This window comes from Tauraco erythrolophus, chromosome 2, assembly GCF_009769465.1.
Source record: "Tauraco erythrolophus isolate bTauEry1 chromosome 2, bTauEry1.pri, whole genome shotgun sequence".
NCBI lineage: Eukaryota > Metazoa > Chordata > Aves > Musophagiformes > Musophagidae > Tauraco > Tauraco erythrolophus.
The window spans coordinates 507149-525869 of NC_141466.1; the positions used below are offsets into that span (position 1 = coordinate 507149).

The 18721-nt window shown below is 43.2% G+C and overlaps 1 protein-coding gene across 1 annotated transcript in view; it reads right to left on the reverse strand.

The window, feature by feature from the left end:
• Positions 1-5183: 5183 nt before the first annotated feature.
• Positions 5184-18721, reverse strand: part of NOX3 (NADPH oxidase 3) — a 44374-nt gene continuing 30836 nt past the window's right edge. The window contains exons 11-13 of the mRNA XM_009990104.2: positions 10803-10949; positions 7685-7809; positions 5184-5310 (exon numbers count right to left, since the gene is read on the reverse strand). Of these exons, the coding sequence (XP_009988406.2) occupies positions 5184-5310; positions 7685-7809; positions 10803-10949 (399 nt within the window). The remainder of the gene's footprint in view (positions 5311-7684; positions 7810-10802; positions 10950-18721) is intronic.

Sequence of the window (18721 nt, forward strand, 5' to 3'; positions counted from 1 at the left end):
TCGTGCTGTGGATACATCTTTGTAATGTCGACCACAGTTTCCATTAAGTAATAAAATAGTTGAGGTACATTCCTGTCAGAAAAATTGTACTTGGGCATATTTGTGTTACGCCAGGTCCAGCTCAGTCAAATCTAGCTTTTCTCCACACTATTTATATTTAAAACTTCTGTGTTGACCAGTATCACAGCATACATTTGTGTTTTTTCATCCTCAAACCTTTGATATTACATTCAGAGTTGTCCAACTGTGCCTCTTAACTATCTTCCTCTTGCTGGTGTGGTAAGGAATGTGAAAAAGAGTGATCTTAAATGGCCAGCTCTGCATTGGCATGCGTTCTGTGTAGCCCCCTGGTTCTCCTTAGCAGCACAGAAACTCAGAAAATCGCATGGATATTTTACTAATATTAATGAGCAAATGGTGGGCATTCTTCAATCTGAACGTTTTTATCTAAATGGAATGTAATTGTATAGTAATGTATAATTAATGAGTGTGATGTGTTGCAGGTTGATTAGGCACCTGTGACCTTTTGAAGTCAAAGTTTGTCTTTCAGGTTTTTTAACCTTGATCAGTTCCTGGAAACATGAGAAGAAATACACCGTGCTTGTTACCGTAAGAGGGAATTGTGGACACCAGCTTCTATGAGATCTAAACCAGAGAAGTTGCTGCAAATTTCCCATGTGCCTCCATGTCATGACTACTGTGTTAATTTAGGCTTGTGCATGCCTCCTTGTCATGGCTCACAAAGTCTCACGTTACACAGTTTGTTTAAAAGCGGTGGTTTCTGCGTAGGGTTCTGCAGCAGGAGGAAAGGTGTTGCTTTTGTGCAGAGAGCCCTGGTCTCAGGCACGGGCACAGGCCATTGCTGGGACAGGAGCTGGAGCGTTCCGGGCAGTGGTGGGCAGTAGGCTGGAGACCAGGACTTCTGTCTCAGAGGACAGGCTCGTATCTGCCCTCTCTCCTGCTTATTTGCGTATATCCACGGAATAAAATATTCAGATCTGCGTGTTCATCATTTGGCCAAAATCAAAAAAAGAGAAAAACTCTCCTCAAACCCACATTTTTTGCTTAACAGGGTTGTAAGACCACTGAAGACCAGGCTTTTAATAAAAGCACATAAGTGCAATCTCATCTGTGTGCCTTACGGCGAGCGTGACTGTAAATTGTCTTTCAGACTCAGAGTCACTGAACCAGAGAAATGGTCTCTAGACAAGAATCAAGACAGTCCAGTAGTTTAATAGCTGAGTAGTGCAGATCAGCCTTCAGGACCCAACCTTGAGCCTGACATCAGGCTTCTGTGCCGAGCTCCAAAGCAAACCATAGCTAGTCCTCTAGGACAGAGAGGAGGCTGTTTGAAGTTGAGCACACGGGTAAGTGTTGGCAGGCTCAGGGCTTTTATCCTCAATGAATACAAATGCCTCACCGCTTAGAAGTCATTATTGTTTAGAAATAAGGGTTGCAAATATTTGAAGCAGATAGCCTTTGAAATTTGCTGGTTTGAGTGGTCCATTACACTGACAACTTTTGTTTGTTTCTATACTGAAAGGATATTTCCGTGTCTTTTAAAGAGTTTAAGCCTTTTCGGCCTTTCTTGCTTTTGAAAGGAGAAGTGTGTTTCTATGTCAACTAACACATTTGTTCACATATGTTAAGACCATTGTGTAAATGAGATTTTTTTTTCACTCCGAGACATGATTTGTTGAAGGTCAAAAAGAATCCTGTTAAATAGACTGAACTGGTTAGACTTTAAAAGGCAGATCATCAGTCCACTCTCCTTCGAACATGTTCAGTAACATCTGAGTAGACATTCCTGGAAAATGATTCTTTTGTGGCTGCAGTTTTAATGAAATAGACACTTGACTTTATTCCACAAAAATGCAGAATTTCTCAGAGAATTAAGTGATCCCAACAAGGCGTTGGAGTTGATGCTGCAGACCAGCTAGCCTGGCTGAGGTGAGAAAGCCTCAGCTCAGCTGGTGTCCAGCACTCAGGAGCTTTAGACCAGCCAGTCCTTGGTAGGATGCCCTCCACCTTGTAGGTGGCCACCAAGGTGACTTCACTCCTGGTATTTGATTGCCTGAGGAGTGTCAAGAGAAGAGATGAAGGCCTAGGGACAATCTGCCTCTGCTGCACACAGTATCTGCACTTTCCAGTCCATCGCCTCACGGGTTTGCATCCCTCAATATTAACTGTGCTCGTTTCATTTAAGCTTTTAGTCTTCACAGGGCAAGCTGGTTGGAAGCATTGTCACATTTTTCTTTTCCTTTTCTCTATTCCTGAAGAAATTCAGGTGATTTTCCCACAAAAAAAGGAAGTTCACTGAAATTGTTGACCAGTCGAGATTATAAACCTACCACGTCATTTAGTTTGTTACTTTTCTGTAGCGGCTGAGCTGCATTTAGGGTAGTTCATCTGAAATCTGCTGTTAATGAGGAGCACTCAAATGTATGAAAAGTTGGTCACTTTTTCGCAGTTAACTAGATGATCTTTAAGGTCCCTTCCAACCCTAACCAACCCTAACCAGTATTTCCTCTTAGCCATTATGTTATGTGTAAAACCAGGAGGGAAGCAAGAGAGTCCTTGCAATGACGGTGACGTGGTACATGCACCGTGTGATGGATGTTCTGTTCAGAGTGGAAGTTCTTGTTTGATGTCTCAGTGTGAGCTAAGGAGCAAGCTCAGAGAACTGATTTCTACTACAGGCATGACCTGGGGGGAGGGAGGAAACCCAGAACGTAGAAACCTGTGTACTCCAATTTACAGTTACAGGTGAATAAACTTAAATGATCATAACGCAACTTCGGTCATTACAATACCACTCTTTTTATTTTGAGAGCCAAAGTAATTAATCTGTATATTTGCAATCCTTGCCTATGATTAGTTTTCTGTCACAGGATGTGGTGAATCTGTGCTGTATGACTATATTTTATTTACTAATATTTTCCTACACAGTGCTGAACGCTTCCTGCTGAAGAAGCTGAATGGACAAATCCATGAAGATATCTTTCATTTTCCCTGACAGTGAATGATGTTTCCATATATAAACATAATAATAGGGTCATTACAGACGCGCTAACATTATCGTAGCTGCTGCGTGCTCAGTGTTATTCAAAACAAGGCAGGAAGCCAAATCTTCCTAGTTCCCACTTTGATTTAAATTGTATTTGTAATAAAGGGATTTTCATTCAACCTAAATGCAGTTTCATCCTAGTCCAACAAACCTCCCCACTTCTTTTTCTTTATTGTTATTATTTTTCCTTTATTCTAGGTCACTCAGTCCTGATACGAGTGAAATTCTCCTCTGGTGGTGATAACAGCAGTGCTACTCAATGAACTATAACAAGGGCTCTAAATGCATCTCCTGTAGCATACCACAGTGATTTGCAAAAGTGGGAATAAATCAAAGCAGTGAAGAGATGCCATGTTGAGCCAGAAGCTAAATGTTACATCTTGTTGCATGAGGCTAGGGGGAGAACAGATCCTGTTTTTCTGGCAGCACAATATCTTTGTGCTTGTTACCTCCGATCCAACCCCATTAAAACCATCATTCAGAATCTGCAGGAAATTGTCACCTCTTTCTTTCATGCAATGGCAGCTGGTACTGGTGCCTACACACATTTCTCATTTCCTTCAAGATTTTCAACACACATAAAAAAAGAAGCTTAATTTATATTAAAAAATGTGTCAGCTTACCCTGAGGCTCAGCACGGGCACCAGGGAAAAAAATAAAAGATAAATGCCTCTAGGTGAGCTGGCAGAGGCTCTAATTCTCCACTCACTCTACTGCTACACAGCGTGCGCCGCATTAATCATTGCACATGGGCAGGCGTCTCCAAAAACTTCAGCAATTCTCAAACAAAGATGCATTGCCCTAAACTTCATCATAACGTGGCTGTGTCTGGGAGCACAGTCTCAACTCACACATACTGCATCCTCTAATGGAAGAGGGATAAAATAACATTGGAGTCTTCTGTGACATAATTTTTATTATTCTGTTTCTTTGGTCTAAACACTTTCGTCCCCTCTAGTGGGCCTTTTGTGCGTGTGTAAGGGGACATACATCACGTTGTCATTGGTCTTATTGGAGTGCTGACGTACACGGGATGTTTCCTACCTCCCGTTTTTATCGTGTGGCTGGATAAGTGTGTTGTGTGATCCTGCTGAACGCTGTTATGCCTCAGTCCAACTCTATTAATATGATTTTTCTTTAACTTTCTGTGCTGGGGAATAAGGAAATATTTTTCTCACTTTTCTAGCTGATGTGAATGTAACAACATTCCCGTATTTTTTGTTTTGTTTCTCCCTCACTCTGGAATTATGCTCTGCTCCACGTGCTGAACAGTGCTAAAGTCACACAGCGAGGTACATGCAGTACTTGAAGGTGGAAGACAACGTCAGGTCTAGGAAGGTGGCGGTGATGTACTTGGATGTCCAAGGTGAGCATTACAAAGCTGGGAGGGAAGAGCTGCTTTAGGGAATGTGACCTATAGCCATGGCAACTCTAGTGCCAGTGAGAGCTACGAGAAGCTGAGTAAAGATTGGGGTTGCACGAAGGCCATCGTTTCACTGCGCCCATGTACAGGGTGCTGCAAGGCTGCCTGCCCTGGCCAGCTGGAGACAGTCTTCGCTTGGCGAAAGCATCAGCAGTTGCACAGGTGGCACGTGTGGCTTTACGTTAATCCCAGCATGTTAGAAGGTGTGGCTCCGGGGAACACTCCATGGCCCCTGGATGGTTCGTTTGAAACACAGCTGTTGGACAACAGCATTTCCAGCAGCTCCGCAGCTGGCCTCGCTTGTATCTCAGGACGCCTGAGAAGGTTTGCAGAGGTGGAAAGGTAACTGGCTGTTTTGTGCCTACCTCTCAGTGCTATGTGAGTACAGCAGAGAAGAGTTCGTGGCTTGTGCTTGTTTTCACGCAGACGTAGAGGGGTTCACAGCATCGTTAAGAAAGCGATGGAGAATCGTCCCTTCCGTTCTTTGAAGGAAAGGCTACGGGCGGAGTCCAAACCTTTAGTTGGCATAGGATGGCATTTTTCTACTGAAGTCAACGCACCTACTTCAATTTACAACTCCTAGTATCTGGCCTGAATGCTGTAGAATGAGTGGAGGACAGGAGACGGTGAGGAAAAAATGCACAATTTGGCAATAGCTGTTAGAATGCCTGTTGTACAGTTGAGAAGTGCAGACTAGAAACTTTCTTCGTTATAGTGAAACCGAACTCCTCTTGGCCCAGCTGATGAATACGAGTTGCATGTCTTTTGAAGGGTCTTAGAGAGAGTCTTGGGCCCACAGAAGAAGACTCCAACACTGTTGCTGTAATTGCAATAAGAACAAAGACATGAGAGTAGCAGAGTAAATGGATAAACTGTACTTTTTGGCTGCCTGCAGATTTGCGTCTTTGGAAATGTTTTTTTGAGAAATACATTTGAAAAAAAATTTGTGTTACTGTCACAAAGTATGACAGTGTAATTATTTTAATACTTTAGTGTTTATTATGTCTTACTGAATTATTTATTTGGATTGCTATATTAGAGGTCACAAACTATTTTAAATGCTAATTCTTTAGTTTTGATCTTAGTAGCCTTTTTTTAATCAGAGAAGCAAATACGCTGCATGGGCTGGAAATTTTCAGTGCTTTTTCTCCGGCTGAGTTTGTTTTTGTTTTTGTTTTAAAAAAAATACACAAAATTCTCAGTTACTTCTCAGTTTTGTTATTTTCTTTTCTTCCCCCCCTTCATTTTAACACTTTTCTACCTATGGACAATTTTTAAATGGCTGATTTAATAACGAAATTTGTAAACAAGTAGTTCTTGTAAAATAAGAACATGACCAATGTAACAGAGAGTTGTGTTCATAAATGTACAAATCTGTAACAGGGAGCTGGAAACCTGGTTACCTGCTGCCAAGTGCCTTAAAGGGTTTGTTTCTATGTCCGTAGCACGCAGTGCTTTCGAACGTGTCTGTGCACACACAGGTACAGACACATCCTGTGCCGCTGGGGGAAGGTCAGTCTACCTAAACGCAGTGCAAGTGACGAGTGACAGCATGACTTTCCAAAAGTTTGCTCCTCTAAAAGAATAGATTACAGCCCCATTATGATTTGGGAGCCCAAGTCATAGTCCCAGACATAATGCCCATGTTGCTCTGGTGCTGGATTGCACTGGGTTATGGAATCATGGAATGGTTTGGGTTGGAAGGGACCTCAAAGATCATCCAGTTCCAACCCCCCTGCCATGGGCAGGGACACCCTCCACTACACCAGGTTGCCCAAAGCCTCATCCAACCTGGCCTTGAACACCTCTAGGGATGGGGCAGCCACAGCTTCTCTGGGCAACCTGTTAACCTGGAGTGGTATATTCCTGCTGATCCGCCAAAAGTCACTGTTGCAGCCAAGGGAAAGTCCATGGATCTAAGCGCAGAGACCCACAATTTAGTCTGTTGGTAAAAGTTGATTGTTTCGTCACACAATAGAAGCTCTTGAGTTTCTTTGCCTCTTGAACCTTCTGTAACTCAAAGCACTAAAAGGTAGGGTGTTTTTTTTCTCATCAGGAATGCTTATTTCACGCAAGGTTTTCTTTAAAAGCTTCAACATTGACCATAAACACGGGTATCTGGGTTCAGAAGAAAATACAGACTTTTCTGTCACTTTGGCACTGGCTTTGTAAGGAAATACCAGAAGATCCAGTATAGAAAGTTAATATCCATCTCTTTCCTTGAGTATCAGAAAAACAGATTTTTCTCAGTTGTACTTTACAAAAAATAATGTTCCAACTGTAACTTTAAAGGCTCTGTTTATGCAGTAGAGTCCCTATAAAAGGTCTTTCAAAAATCATATTTTCTACTTTCGGCCTTTTTCTATTTTTAATCTTTCATATTTCCTGATTGTATTTATTTTGACCTCCATCAAGTGGTTTCTCTATTACTGTTATTTTTGCAATTTTATGGTATTCTTGTAGCTTACTGTATTCTCTTTGATCTCCTCCCTTTCAGCTTTTTCTTGGGTCTTTTTCATCTTTAAAAAAAGTTTTCTTCTTTTTCTTTTTGTATGTTTGTCTCCCAAGTGCAAGCCCTTATTTTGCATTAGCAGGTGAATGTTTGGAAATCATAAAGAGTCACAAAGATTCTGGAATTTTCTACTGCTGAACACAAAATATTTCAAATTCTTGCTTCAAAGGCTTTCAGGAACAAAGAAGCTTTTCTCAGACCACTAGTGAATCCACTAAGTTCAAATGAACTGTCTTTGCCAGCAGAGATGAACTAAGAACAGAACAGCATAGTCTTGCAAGAGTAGCCAAATATGTTAGGGGAACAAACATATCCTTGACATCATAAGAAAAAAATCACAGTTTATCTCTTTAATAACCATCTTCAAGGGAAATTAATGCTGCTTTGTCCTTTGTGCAGAACAGTAATTGGATTGTGTGTTTCAATTATATCTGGACAAAGGCCAGGATATTGAAATACTTCTAAATATTAGATTTTCTTGTCCAAAAATTAGATTTTATTGGCATTCTCTTTCCGAGATTTCTTCATTAAAAGCTTCATTAAACATAAATCTTCTTTCCACACAGCAAAAAACCCTGAATTGTTTTAAAAGGGTCATTTAGAAAGGTTTGCCCTCCCCTCCTCCCGCCGTTTATGCTGAGAGAAGAGTTACCTGCCAAGGTTAGAAGCCAACCTGCCTTACCTAGGATGGTTTTCAGCTAGTTGCTTGAACTCGTTGTCCCAGTTTGGCCTTCCATAGCAGGTCTTCTGTCTCAAACCAGTAATTACATCCATCTTGTTGTCATCATGTAGGGCTATGTGAGTAGCCTAAAGGCAAATTTACAAGATAATAATTATAGAGTCGACAATGTGTACTCCGAGTAAGAGGAGTAAGCAATAATGCTGCTTTGTGGTGAAAGACAGAAGTATTAATGAGAGAAAGGAAACTGTGTAATTATCAAATGGAAGAAGGAGAGGAGAGGGAGAGGAGAGGAGCACTCGAGTCTTCACGAAACGGCTAGAAGTGTAAAAAGCATTTCCAAAAGTGCCCAAGACCTCAAAGCAGTTCAGCTTCTTAAGATGAGATGTTTGAAATGAGTTGGGATTAAATATCTGTCTTTACTGGCCTGAGCCTGAGTGCCTCAGTCACTTCTACAGACAGGTCTGAGAGTCCCAGACCTCTTCTCAGCCTCTCGGTGCCTTACCCTACACTTCCTTCATCGCGGATCCCGAAGTGGCCATCACCCTTTTAAAGGCCAAGTCAGAGTTTAGGCAAAGGACCAAAGTGACCCCTCTCCGCAGGTGGAGGCAGGGTCAGAAACTGGATCAGCTCAGGTGAAGCACCGAGCGAGCCAGCTGCACAGCTCCCGGTGCCAAGATGGCAAATCCTGATTTTCAGGGTCGTTGACTGTCTCTCAGCTCCTAGCGACGCCCATCACCGTGCTGTTGATGCTGTGATTCCATCTGAGTGCTTCCCAGGTGCATTTAAAACCAAAAGCACCGACTCTCCCAATTGTGCTGCTGTAGTGTAGGAGCGATACGTTGGTTTGCATTACAGACTGTCGTCCTTACTGTCACTGTCAAGGAGTTGCCAGAGGAAAGCTCAGTTAAAAAATGGGCTTTGCATTTAGTTCAGGCCCTAGCATGAATTAGGCATCATCATCATCTCTTGCAGAAGTGGTTGCTGAAATTTAGATCCATTTCCTGGGAATGTTGTCTATTTCTCGTGCTATTGAGTCTTCCATGTTGCTTAACAATTCGATTATGCTGGTCAAGCACAGTTGTCACAAGAGGTCATGTTTCTAAAAGTTTCTTCTTGTTAGTTTGGGCCAATGTCATGGAGGACTAACAATAATTTAAGAAAGAACTTGAACTTTTTGGTGGGAGTGGGAGATGAAGAACTGCAGGGTTTTTTAATTGTTTACAGAAAAATTGTACCACTGAGCAGATGGGCTATTACTATTCACATTAAGTGGAACTTTTCCAGGATTTTCGGTGTTAGCCCTTGCTATAGGTCACAGCACTAAAGTTGCCTAGAAATCTCAGGGGCATTGCAAGAAGCAATAGGCTGAAACATGATTTCTTGTCCAAGCAGAGGCAGACATGCCATATCTGTTTGACCATCCGATGCCAACATGGAATCTGTGAAGAGCTCCAAGCATTGAACAAATGTTATGTCTGAGGAGTAAACACCTGCCAGTAGTGGAGGGTGTACTAGAACCTGTAAATTGCCCACTCTACTTGGGTTCAGCTTCACCCAACTACTGGTCATCTATACGGTGAGACGGAGAGAACGGAGAGAATGTCGGTTTTGTTGTTTGCTGAGGGAGAAGTAAAGTAAAGCGTCATCCAAATATTACTGGTGCTGAAGCTCAAATTTTGAGGAGCAACGAACTGGAATTTTACTAAAGATAAGTAAGACCTCCAGGATGGGGGAGCTTTGTGGATGTCTGAAGAAGGTGGAGCTGTTGCCTACCACAGTTATCTGGGCTTGGTCAGAGTAGGAGAAGCAGCCACTGAAGAGCATTCCTCTTCCCCACAGCCCTTTAGAGGTGGAGGTGGAATGCTGAGGGGCTCCAGGAGCAAGAGCAGTACCAGTGTAAGCGAGGAGGCAGCACAGCTTCAGGGATGGTCCTGTGTCACCCAACCGACAGCACAGGATAACAAGGCAGTGCTGAGAGGAGTCTGGGCGAGGGGGTTTGAAGAGAAGAAGGAGGCACTTTGGAAAAGTGCAGGGCACACGAGTGAAGAGAATCAGAGATCCCAGCAAGAACAGTTGTCTCCCTACCCAGCTTCTGGCCTGATGTTTGCCCAAGAAGGAGGTGGGATGGTGACAGCTGAGAGATGAGGGCGACTGTGTGTTTTGTTGGGTTCCTCAATAGCTTCTTTCAAAACAGGTTTGGGTCGTGCCCTGTGATGTTGCAGGGCACAGTGGTGGTTTCTATGGCTGCCATGTACTTCCCGGTGGGAGCAGGTTTTCTGAATACAGCTTTATGCACGTACCTCGTTACTCGGCAGAAGCCCTGAGGAAAGCGCCAAGAAACAATGGGGTTTTTTGTGGCAGCAGCAGCAGTAAGGGAAAAGCTCTATGAAATCTGTTTTTTTAATCTCTACTTAGACAGTCCTTCATTCAACAGAGACAGCAGGAAATCAAACAGTAAAGACTTTCCTGTGAGAGTTTTTCTGGCATGTGCCTAACTGATTGCAGTGTCATCGGAGTGATCCGTTAAGAGGGAGAGAAAACCAGCTCGTCTGGGTCTAGGTAAAGACTAAAGAAGTTGAATAAAATTGACCCAGTCTAAGGATTAAGTGCCTTGAGTTGGGTGATTCAATGAAATTGTAAGATGGTAAATTTGAAGTCAACCAGAGAAAACGTATTTTCAAACAGCATGAATTAGTCCATAGAGTTTGCTGCCAAAATGTTCCAGGCACAGCAGGGTTCAAAACGGTACTGGACGTATATGTGAACAACAAGAATTATACTAAATAGTGAGAGTAAACAAAACCAACACTTTTTATGCAAACATCTGTTTTGAAGACATGGACAAAATGTCCCTTCACAAGCTCATGAAAGGCTCTCTGCACACGTGGTGATCAGTGCTGCACGAGCCAAGAAATAGGACCGGGAGGATCACTGGCTTGGTTTCTGCATTCCTGTTTTCCTAAATGTGAGATGGAAGCAGACAGCTTGGTGTCTTTATATTTACAGTTCTTTGTCTCTCTGCTTCATCCATCATTTATTCGGCTGTTCCTGTTCCATATGTTACCATACTGGAAAAGCAAGGTACATTAACTCAGACTCGTAAGAGTTTCATTATTACCTGACTTTCATCCCAGCCAGTAAGAAATATACGATAACTTAGAAAATCATTTTTCCCTTTTGCAGTCATTTTTGTTTCCAAATGGAACAAAAGATCAGCAAACCACTCAAATGCTGACGGGTCTCGACAAATCCAGTAGAAATAAACCTGTCAGATAAAAATAGAGAGATTTATCAAGAAGCAAGCTTTCAATAAAACTTCCTAATGATTGGCTCGACTCATTAACCATGTAGTGTGTGACTCTTCCCCACTGTAAATTTAAACATAATTACACACCCTTTTGATGATGTAGTTTCTATCTTTTCAAAAGTTCACTTTCTTCTTAAACAGAGAGTAAATATATCAATGTGACAGTGAAGACAGGCAACGCACAGGTTTCTCCTCTCCCCCTGCAGTGCGTCTCAACTCGTAACACCTGACCCTGCATTTCTTGCAAATAACTTCATTATTCTTTGAAATTTTAGATTTATTTTCAGTTATGTTTAAAACGGAATTTCGGTTTCATTCCACACTGAAGCAAGGAATTCCTGTCTCAAGACCTTATTCCATAGCTGATGTGGTCAAAAGATACAGTAATGTTCTTCAAGTCAGATACCCTGTATAAAACAGGCTACAGAACACCCATACTTCTTTTTAAATGTATTTCTTGTTTGAATTAGAGCATATAATTTCTAGAGAAACATGAAACTGTAATTTTAAAGTTGCCAAAGGGATAAAATGAACCACTGTCCCATGACTGGTTTTCTATTGGTTGGAAACCTCCTCTCTATGAAAAATTTACAGTTTTTCTCATCCAGATTTCTCTAGCCTCATCTTCCAAATGCTGGATCTTGGTTTAGTTGTCTGTTGGCTTGGAGAGCCTGTTATTAAAGCTTTGTTCCTCAGGTAGAAATTCGGGGCTGGGATCAAGTCATCCTATCATCCTCTCTATGGCAAACCAAACATTCCTGGGATCACTGACAGACTACTTTTCCATCCGTTAATCATTCCTATGACTTATTTCTGTCTATTCCATCTTTACTGCCGTCGGTCACAAACAGAGTAGACAGTTTGTTTCAATAAAAAAAAAGCTAATTTTTTAGGATCTTGGCATAGGGTAATGCTTGCACAGGGAATAAAAGCTTTCAAACAAGATGGTTAGTCACTGTCCATATGATGATGAGAGGTTCTATTGCAAGAGTCGGGATCTGCAGCTGGATCAGGTGAGACTCCCCAAACCCCATTTTCTACGCAGTTCTTACAGACAGCTGGCCCAGGGACCGTTGGGACCACTCCAGCATGTGCACAATCTATTGCGACCTGTTGTGATCTATTGTCCTAACTACATACAAAGCGTCTTCTAACTAATTAAATACGTATAAAAGACTGTCCTGTGTGACCACTTCTGCAGGAACAGTTTCTGCTGACCATTTGCAAACGTCTTATCCTTGTACAAGTTAATCAATTTTGCAGCAGGAACTGCCTGAGGAGTCTCACGACTGGTGAGATTCCCCTCCTAGGGTCCTAATCAACACCCTGAGACAGAGAGCTGGCCTAGACAGAGCAGGAGCTACCTTAGGGAGTCTTCAGGACAGTTGGAAATTTCCACCTGGAAACCTCCTCTGCCAGTGCTATGCTGTGAAGGGGGCTGGGAGTCCAGCCCATCCCCTGGTTTCAGCTCAGTCTCTGTCTCAGCTGGTCCAGCTGTGTAGATGACTAGACTGGGAGTTCCCACAGCACCCAGGGGGTGAAAGTCTGAAGTTCCCTGGGTGTCTGCACAGGCACCACCCTGATGCTTGGCTGAACCACAGGTATAAGTGATGGCAATTCTTATAACTTGAGTTCTGTAGCTCTTGCCACACAATCCATCTTTGCTTTTGAACAGAGAGCACCAGACCTCGAATGGGCCTCTGTGGGCAATCTAACTTTGAGTGTAATTATTTTTATAGTGCCTCCAAAGAAATCAATCGTAAACATGGAGGAAGCCTAAAAATACACAATTTCAGATGAAAAAGGAGCAGCACGGAGGACAATGTATAAGCTTATAACAAAGGGATGGTTGGAACTTATTTTATTGTGACTGTTATTTTTGTTTTGTTGCAAAATCCCTTAATTTCCTCCAGCCCATCTCTCTCTGTTCTCACCAGCCCCTCTGTCTTTTATTATACCACAGTATCAAAGGTAATCTGGAATGTCTGTCCCCAGGGCAGTCACTGTTGGAGCTCTGATGATTTGGAAGTTGTAGCCCTTTTCCATAAGATCAATAAGATAAAGATGCATATTAGACACTTCTGAAGTGAAAAATCAGAGAAGACACCGGAAAGCTAGAAAGAGATTTCTTGAAGATTTAATACACTGGGTTGTCAGAGTTCTGGTAGGATGGTGGGAGGAAAATGTGGTAGCACCAGGCTTCGCTGGAGATCTGGTGAAAGAGACTAACAGTAATTTGAGATGCTGTTAGTCCCCAACATAAGAAGGACATGGACCAGTTGGAGAGGGTCCAGAGGAGGGCCACGAAGATGATAAGAGGGCTGGAGCACCTTTCCTATGAGGACAGGCTGAAAGAGTTGGGGCTGTTCAGCCTGGAGAAGAGGAGGCTCCGGGGTGACCTTATAGTGGTCTTCCAGTACCTCAAGGGGGCCTACAAGAAAGATGGGGAGAGGCTGTTCAGGAGGGCCTGTTGTGATAGGACAAGGGGTAATGGTTTTAAAATAGAGGGAGGTAGATTCAGGTTGGATATTAGGAAAAAATTTTTTACCATGAGAGTTGTAGAACACTGGAACAGGTTGCCCAGAGAGGTGGTGGATGCTCCATCCCTGGAGACGTTCACGGCCAGGTTGGACGAGGCCCTGAGCAACCTGATCTAGTTGGAGATATCCCTGTTCCTTGCAGGGGGGTTGGACTAGATGACCTTTGAAGGTCCCTTCCAGCCCTAACCATTCTATGATTCTATGATTCTATGATTCTGTGCTTCCTAGATCTGAGTGTACTGTAAGGGACCATCTGTGGTTTCTGTAAGAAATACCAATGAAGTGAGATCCCAGGGAAGAGAGGCAAAGCACGGAGGGTTCAGTAGGGCATTTTTACTGCCTAGGAACAGGACTGTCTGCAGAACTGTAGTGCCAGCCATCTTGGCTGTTTGCTTTGCCCCCTTGTGTTTCAGTGTTTTGCCTTCAATATGCCCTCGTTGCGTGACGGGGGGGTTGCTCCCGATCGACACTGGCGTAGGTTATGAGGAAAAGCAAGCCCACTGACTTGAGAGCATTCCGGTTTTGTGACCAACAGCAGCATTATTTTAAATTACCGAAACTGAGGAAGATTTATAGCCTTAACCTTTATGTCGTTTTTGTGTCTGAATCCTGAACTGCACGCTCGTTCTGCATCCTCAGCACCTCGAAAATCAGGGTGCTGAGTGCCGGCAGTCTGTGTCGCACCGTGGCTGTTGATTTGTAGTGGGAAATTTCTTCCCCTGGCCTCTACTTGATCATCTTATTTCTCAAGTCTTTGCAGCAGCTCGTTCTATGGAAATGTATCTTCAGCACGTGTGTGGAGAGAAGGCATGTGCTTCTAAACGAATAAGGGATTGTGCATGGGGCAGCAACTGGGAGCATGTGGGCAGGACTGGGAGTCGAGCACGTTCAGGGAAGGAGGAAGAAAAGCTAGTGGATGAGTTGAGATGGTGTGGTCTCAGCAATGGGGGACTGGTTTCTGGAATATGAGGCTATGGATCTTGAAGGAGTGCTTTTAGCTGGTTGCAGACCTGGCTGTCACAGTAACAGCCAGTCCAACCAAACTGGGTCAAGCCATCCCTGGCACAGTCCTCTCAAGAAAGGATGTAGCTTTCTGAAGCTGCAGAGATTCCTTCTACTCATCCCTGGTGCAGTTCTGCTGAAGCAGTACCCATGGCACTGCCTCTAGTTTTCACGTTAGAGGTGGAGAGCTTTTGGTAATGAAGAAAGTGTGTCATTATGAGAAGCATTTTTGGCCATGATTATACTCTTAGAAAGAAAAGAGGTAGTAAGAAGGATGGCCTTTGGGTAAAAGGTCTCCTTTTCCCTGAGATCAAAGAGGACTTCTAGTATAATGTGTTCAAATAAATGGTGAGTACAAAGAAGTCTTCCTTTCTTTACACTGACTGCCCATAGCGTAGCACAACGTATTACATATATAATTAAAATACAATAAGTGCACAATAAAATTAATCCTTATTAAAACTGCAGAATAAAGCCAGCATCATTGCATTTCTATAATTAAGCAGTGATTGCGAATGCTGTATTTTTTTCTTGTAAGCCTCATACTATTAACTGACTGCAATTATTTGGGGCCCTTAAAAATCTGGTTTAGATTTACGTTTCATTAGTCTCCACCCACCCTGCCCCCATTGACTACATTCATCAGCTTGATAGCTTGCCCAAATAAACTGTCTCAAATTTTCCAAGTGCTCTTTTTGCAAATTGAGTTAGGTGCAGCATTGCTATTAATCAGATCTGTAAGGCAGGGGTTTGAGTAGTTGCTTGTTTCTGCGACACTCCGCTCCCTGGCGATGCATGTTTAATTTTCGTTCAGTTTCCCACATCCTGAGTTTTGTGCAACAGACAGGAGCCAGAGCCCCAGTACCTCTTTCCTGCAAGGTGAAAGAACTTTGTAAATCGTAGAATCACAGAATCACAGAATGGTTTGGGTTGGAAGGGACCTCAAAGATCAGCCAGTTCCAACCCCCCGGCCATGGGCAGGGACACCCTCCACTACACCAGGTTGCCCAAAGCCTCATCCAACCTGGCCTTGAACACTTCCAGGGATGGGGCAGCCACAGCTTCTCTGGGCAACCTGTGCCAGTGCCTCACCACCCTCAGAGTGAAAAATTTCTTCCTTATATCCAATCTAAATCTCCCCTCTTTCAGTTTAAATCCATTGCCCCTTGTCCTGTCACTACACACCCTTGTAAAAAGTCCCTCTCCAGCTTTCCTGTAGGCCCCAATCACGTGGAAAGTCGTTACTAATTACCTGTTGATGACCATCCATCTGTTTCTCCCTGCTCCCTGAAGACAGAGGTGGAGCTGCAGCTCTGGGTGAGGTCAGCTTTTCCCCAAAGGGGTGGAAAAGGTGATGAAGCAGAGGATGCCCAGGGAGGCACCTTCATCCCTGACTCTTGCTGCTGCCTCTTAGACATGACTAGTCCCTGCAAAACCCTCTTTCACCTGCAGCTGGGCACCTCCATGCAAAACCCTAGTCCTTGCGCACCACCCGCGAGCTGTAGTGTACCAAAAAAAGGTCAGAGATCTTCCTCAACCTAATGAATGGGTCCAGTGGGCCACAACGGGTCAGGCACAGCGGTGCCTGCAGCCCGGGGTGGGCAGGGGACTGGGGTTCAGCAGAGGGTGCCGGGCGCAGGCTTCGGGCTAGGCTGGCAGCAACAGCCTTTCCTATAAATGCAGGACAAGGCTTGAATATGTGCTCCTAAATCTGAAGCAAGAGGCCTAATATCTGTTCTCAGATACAGCTCAGAAATGGCCATGTTTGACAGGAAAAAGAGCCCAGGTTTTTAGGTCTTAGGGAGAATCACAGAATCACAGAATGGTTTGGGTTGGAAGGGACCTTGAAGATCATCTAGTTCCAACCCCCCTGCTGTGGACTGGGGTAGAGCTCGAAGCAGAAGGTTGCCTCAGGCAGGGACGGTTGGTCTCAAAGCAAGTGGAAGAGGGTGTTTTTGTTTTCCTCACTGTGTGCAGCTGAACTTTTTGCCAGAACTTGGGGTGGTTGGCAAAAGTCTACCTGGGTACAAAAAGCAATCAGACAAATTCGTGGAAGAAAAATCTACAAAGGGATGTTAAACCCAGAGATGCAGCTCTTGTATCAAGACATTACTGAACTGCAAGTTTCCCAAAGGCGAGAAGGTGCCCACTGAAGACGTGTCACCGTACCATTTTCTGATCTGGATGCTTTTCCCTAAGCGTTCATGAACAGCTGCTGTGGGAGATAGGATACTGGGCTAGGTGGATCTTTGGTGAGACTCAGCAGGACCTTTCTTATGTCCTTATGTAGGGTAAAAGAGAAAGTGGATGTTTGCTAATATTATCATCTGATGGATCAGTACAGTTTTATCAATTTCGGCAGCAATCGATCTGAAAAATGAGACTGCTAATGTGAAAAAAAGATTATTTTATGCATAACTAAAGCCAGTAAAAACTTTCCAGCCATGACTGGTAGTAGTGCCCTTCCTCATCGCAAAAAATTATGGGGAAATGAAGGCTCTAAGGCTATTTAATTGTGAAGAATCAATTAGATAAATGTGTACTCCTTTTGATTTGCTGGGTTTTTTAAATTATACAGCTGCAGACATTATGGAAGCTGTGAGTATTTATATCTCCACCGTATGTGGGCAACACTAAGAAATATTAGTTCAATAAGCGTAATGATAGCTGTACTCAAATCAAAACGAAGTTGTTAAAAAAAGAAAAACCTCTTATTTATTTCCTTAATAGACATTTCTATGGTACTCATCATGGCAGAAAGAGAGTGCTGAATACTTTGAGGAAGATTAAATTATTTGTAATTATACCACAAGTGGAAGCTTTTAACCAATGGAAAAAAATGTGGAGCTACCATGAGATTAATCGTTCTCAATAAGATGACTGCTAAATTTTTAAAGTAATGCTGTGAACTTCCCCAGCACCTTTCATCCAAGCCTTCAAAATATTTTACAAACATGGATGAAGTTTAGCTTCGTAACACCTGTGAAAAATAAGCATCACTACTCCCACTGCACCAACAAGGAAGCCAAGATATAGAGAAATGATATTCAGCAATCATGATACTTTCGTATTTCACAGGAATTCAGGAAAGGTGAACTCCATAGCAGAAAACCATGGCAGAAAGCATCATGCATCTATCTTTGTAGGCACGCTTAGGTGAGATTCTCCCTAAGCTGTGGATGAACACCCTGGGGTATGCTATACTCACCATATGGAGTTAAATCCTATTCTTTTCTCCTTAAGATAACAACGGCCATGACAACAGCAACGATTTTACTTGTATACATGCAGAATATACATAATATACATCTATAATGTATATATACATGTATGTAGCTCTTCTTCTGGTTGAAAAGATCGTTCTGGAACAGTGGTCGTGTTTGCAAATACACTTCACATCTAGCACATATTTTCATTTTTGTTTCCCTCCCTTTGCAGTGCCTTTTCTGCCTCAAAGATCCCTCCTGGCAATTTGAACCTGTCCTCAACTCCTCAGTTACTAAAATCCCAGATGCTTTTTCAGTGGCAGCTTGTCATTAAGATGCCAGTTTTAACACTTTCATTTAAAAAGATCAGCCCCTTGGTCCTGCAATCAGCTCCATATGTACTGACCCTCTCAGAGATTTATCCACTCTAATGCAATTTCAACATCTGTCCTCAAGTGTGAAATGTTGAACAGTTCCTGATTCAGCTTTTGCATTGGAAAATGAGCTGAAAGAAGCTGTAAGGTCCACAAGATACCGCTTGCCATGATGGAAAGGGAAGAGAACGTCTAATGCTGATTTTTTCTTCTGTTACCTTCTTATCACTCCCCCTACTTCACCCATTACCTGTTCTTCACCCGTCCTCCCCTCGTGCTGCCTCACGGATCCTTAGCAGACAAAGCATAACAGGTTAGGAGATCAGGAGTATGTTAACTTAATTGGTGCCATCCATGCCTTACAGACCCCAATATATTTTTTCAACAAAATAATTGAAGTGGTTTGGGGCAGCAATATGCATCTTGATATACGCATCTCATCCAGCGCTTAAATGCCTTTTTTTATTCTGTCTACGCTGGCTCATATCCTGATTTTGCAAGGTGAGAAGAGCAGGTACTGGTTGCTGAACGGAGCACCCTGGACCAGGACACTCAGCCAAAGGGCGCTCGAGAAACCTGCAGCCGGGCCAGGAGCGAGCACTACCCTT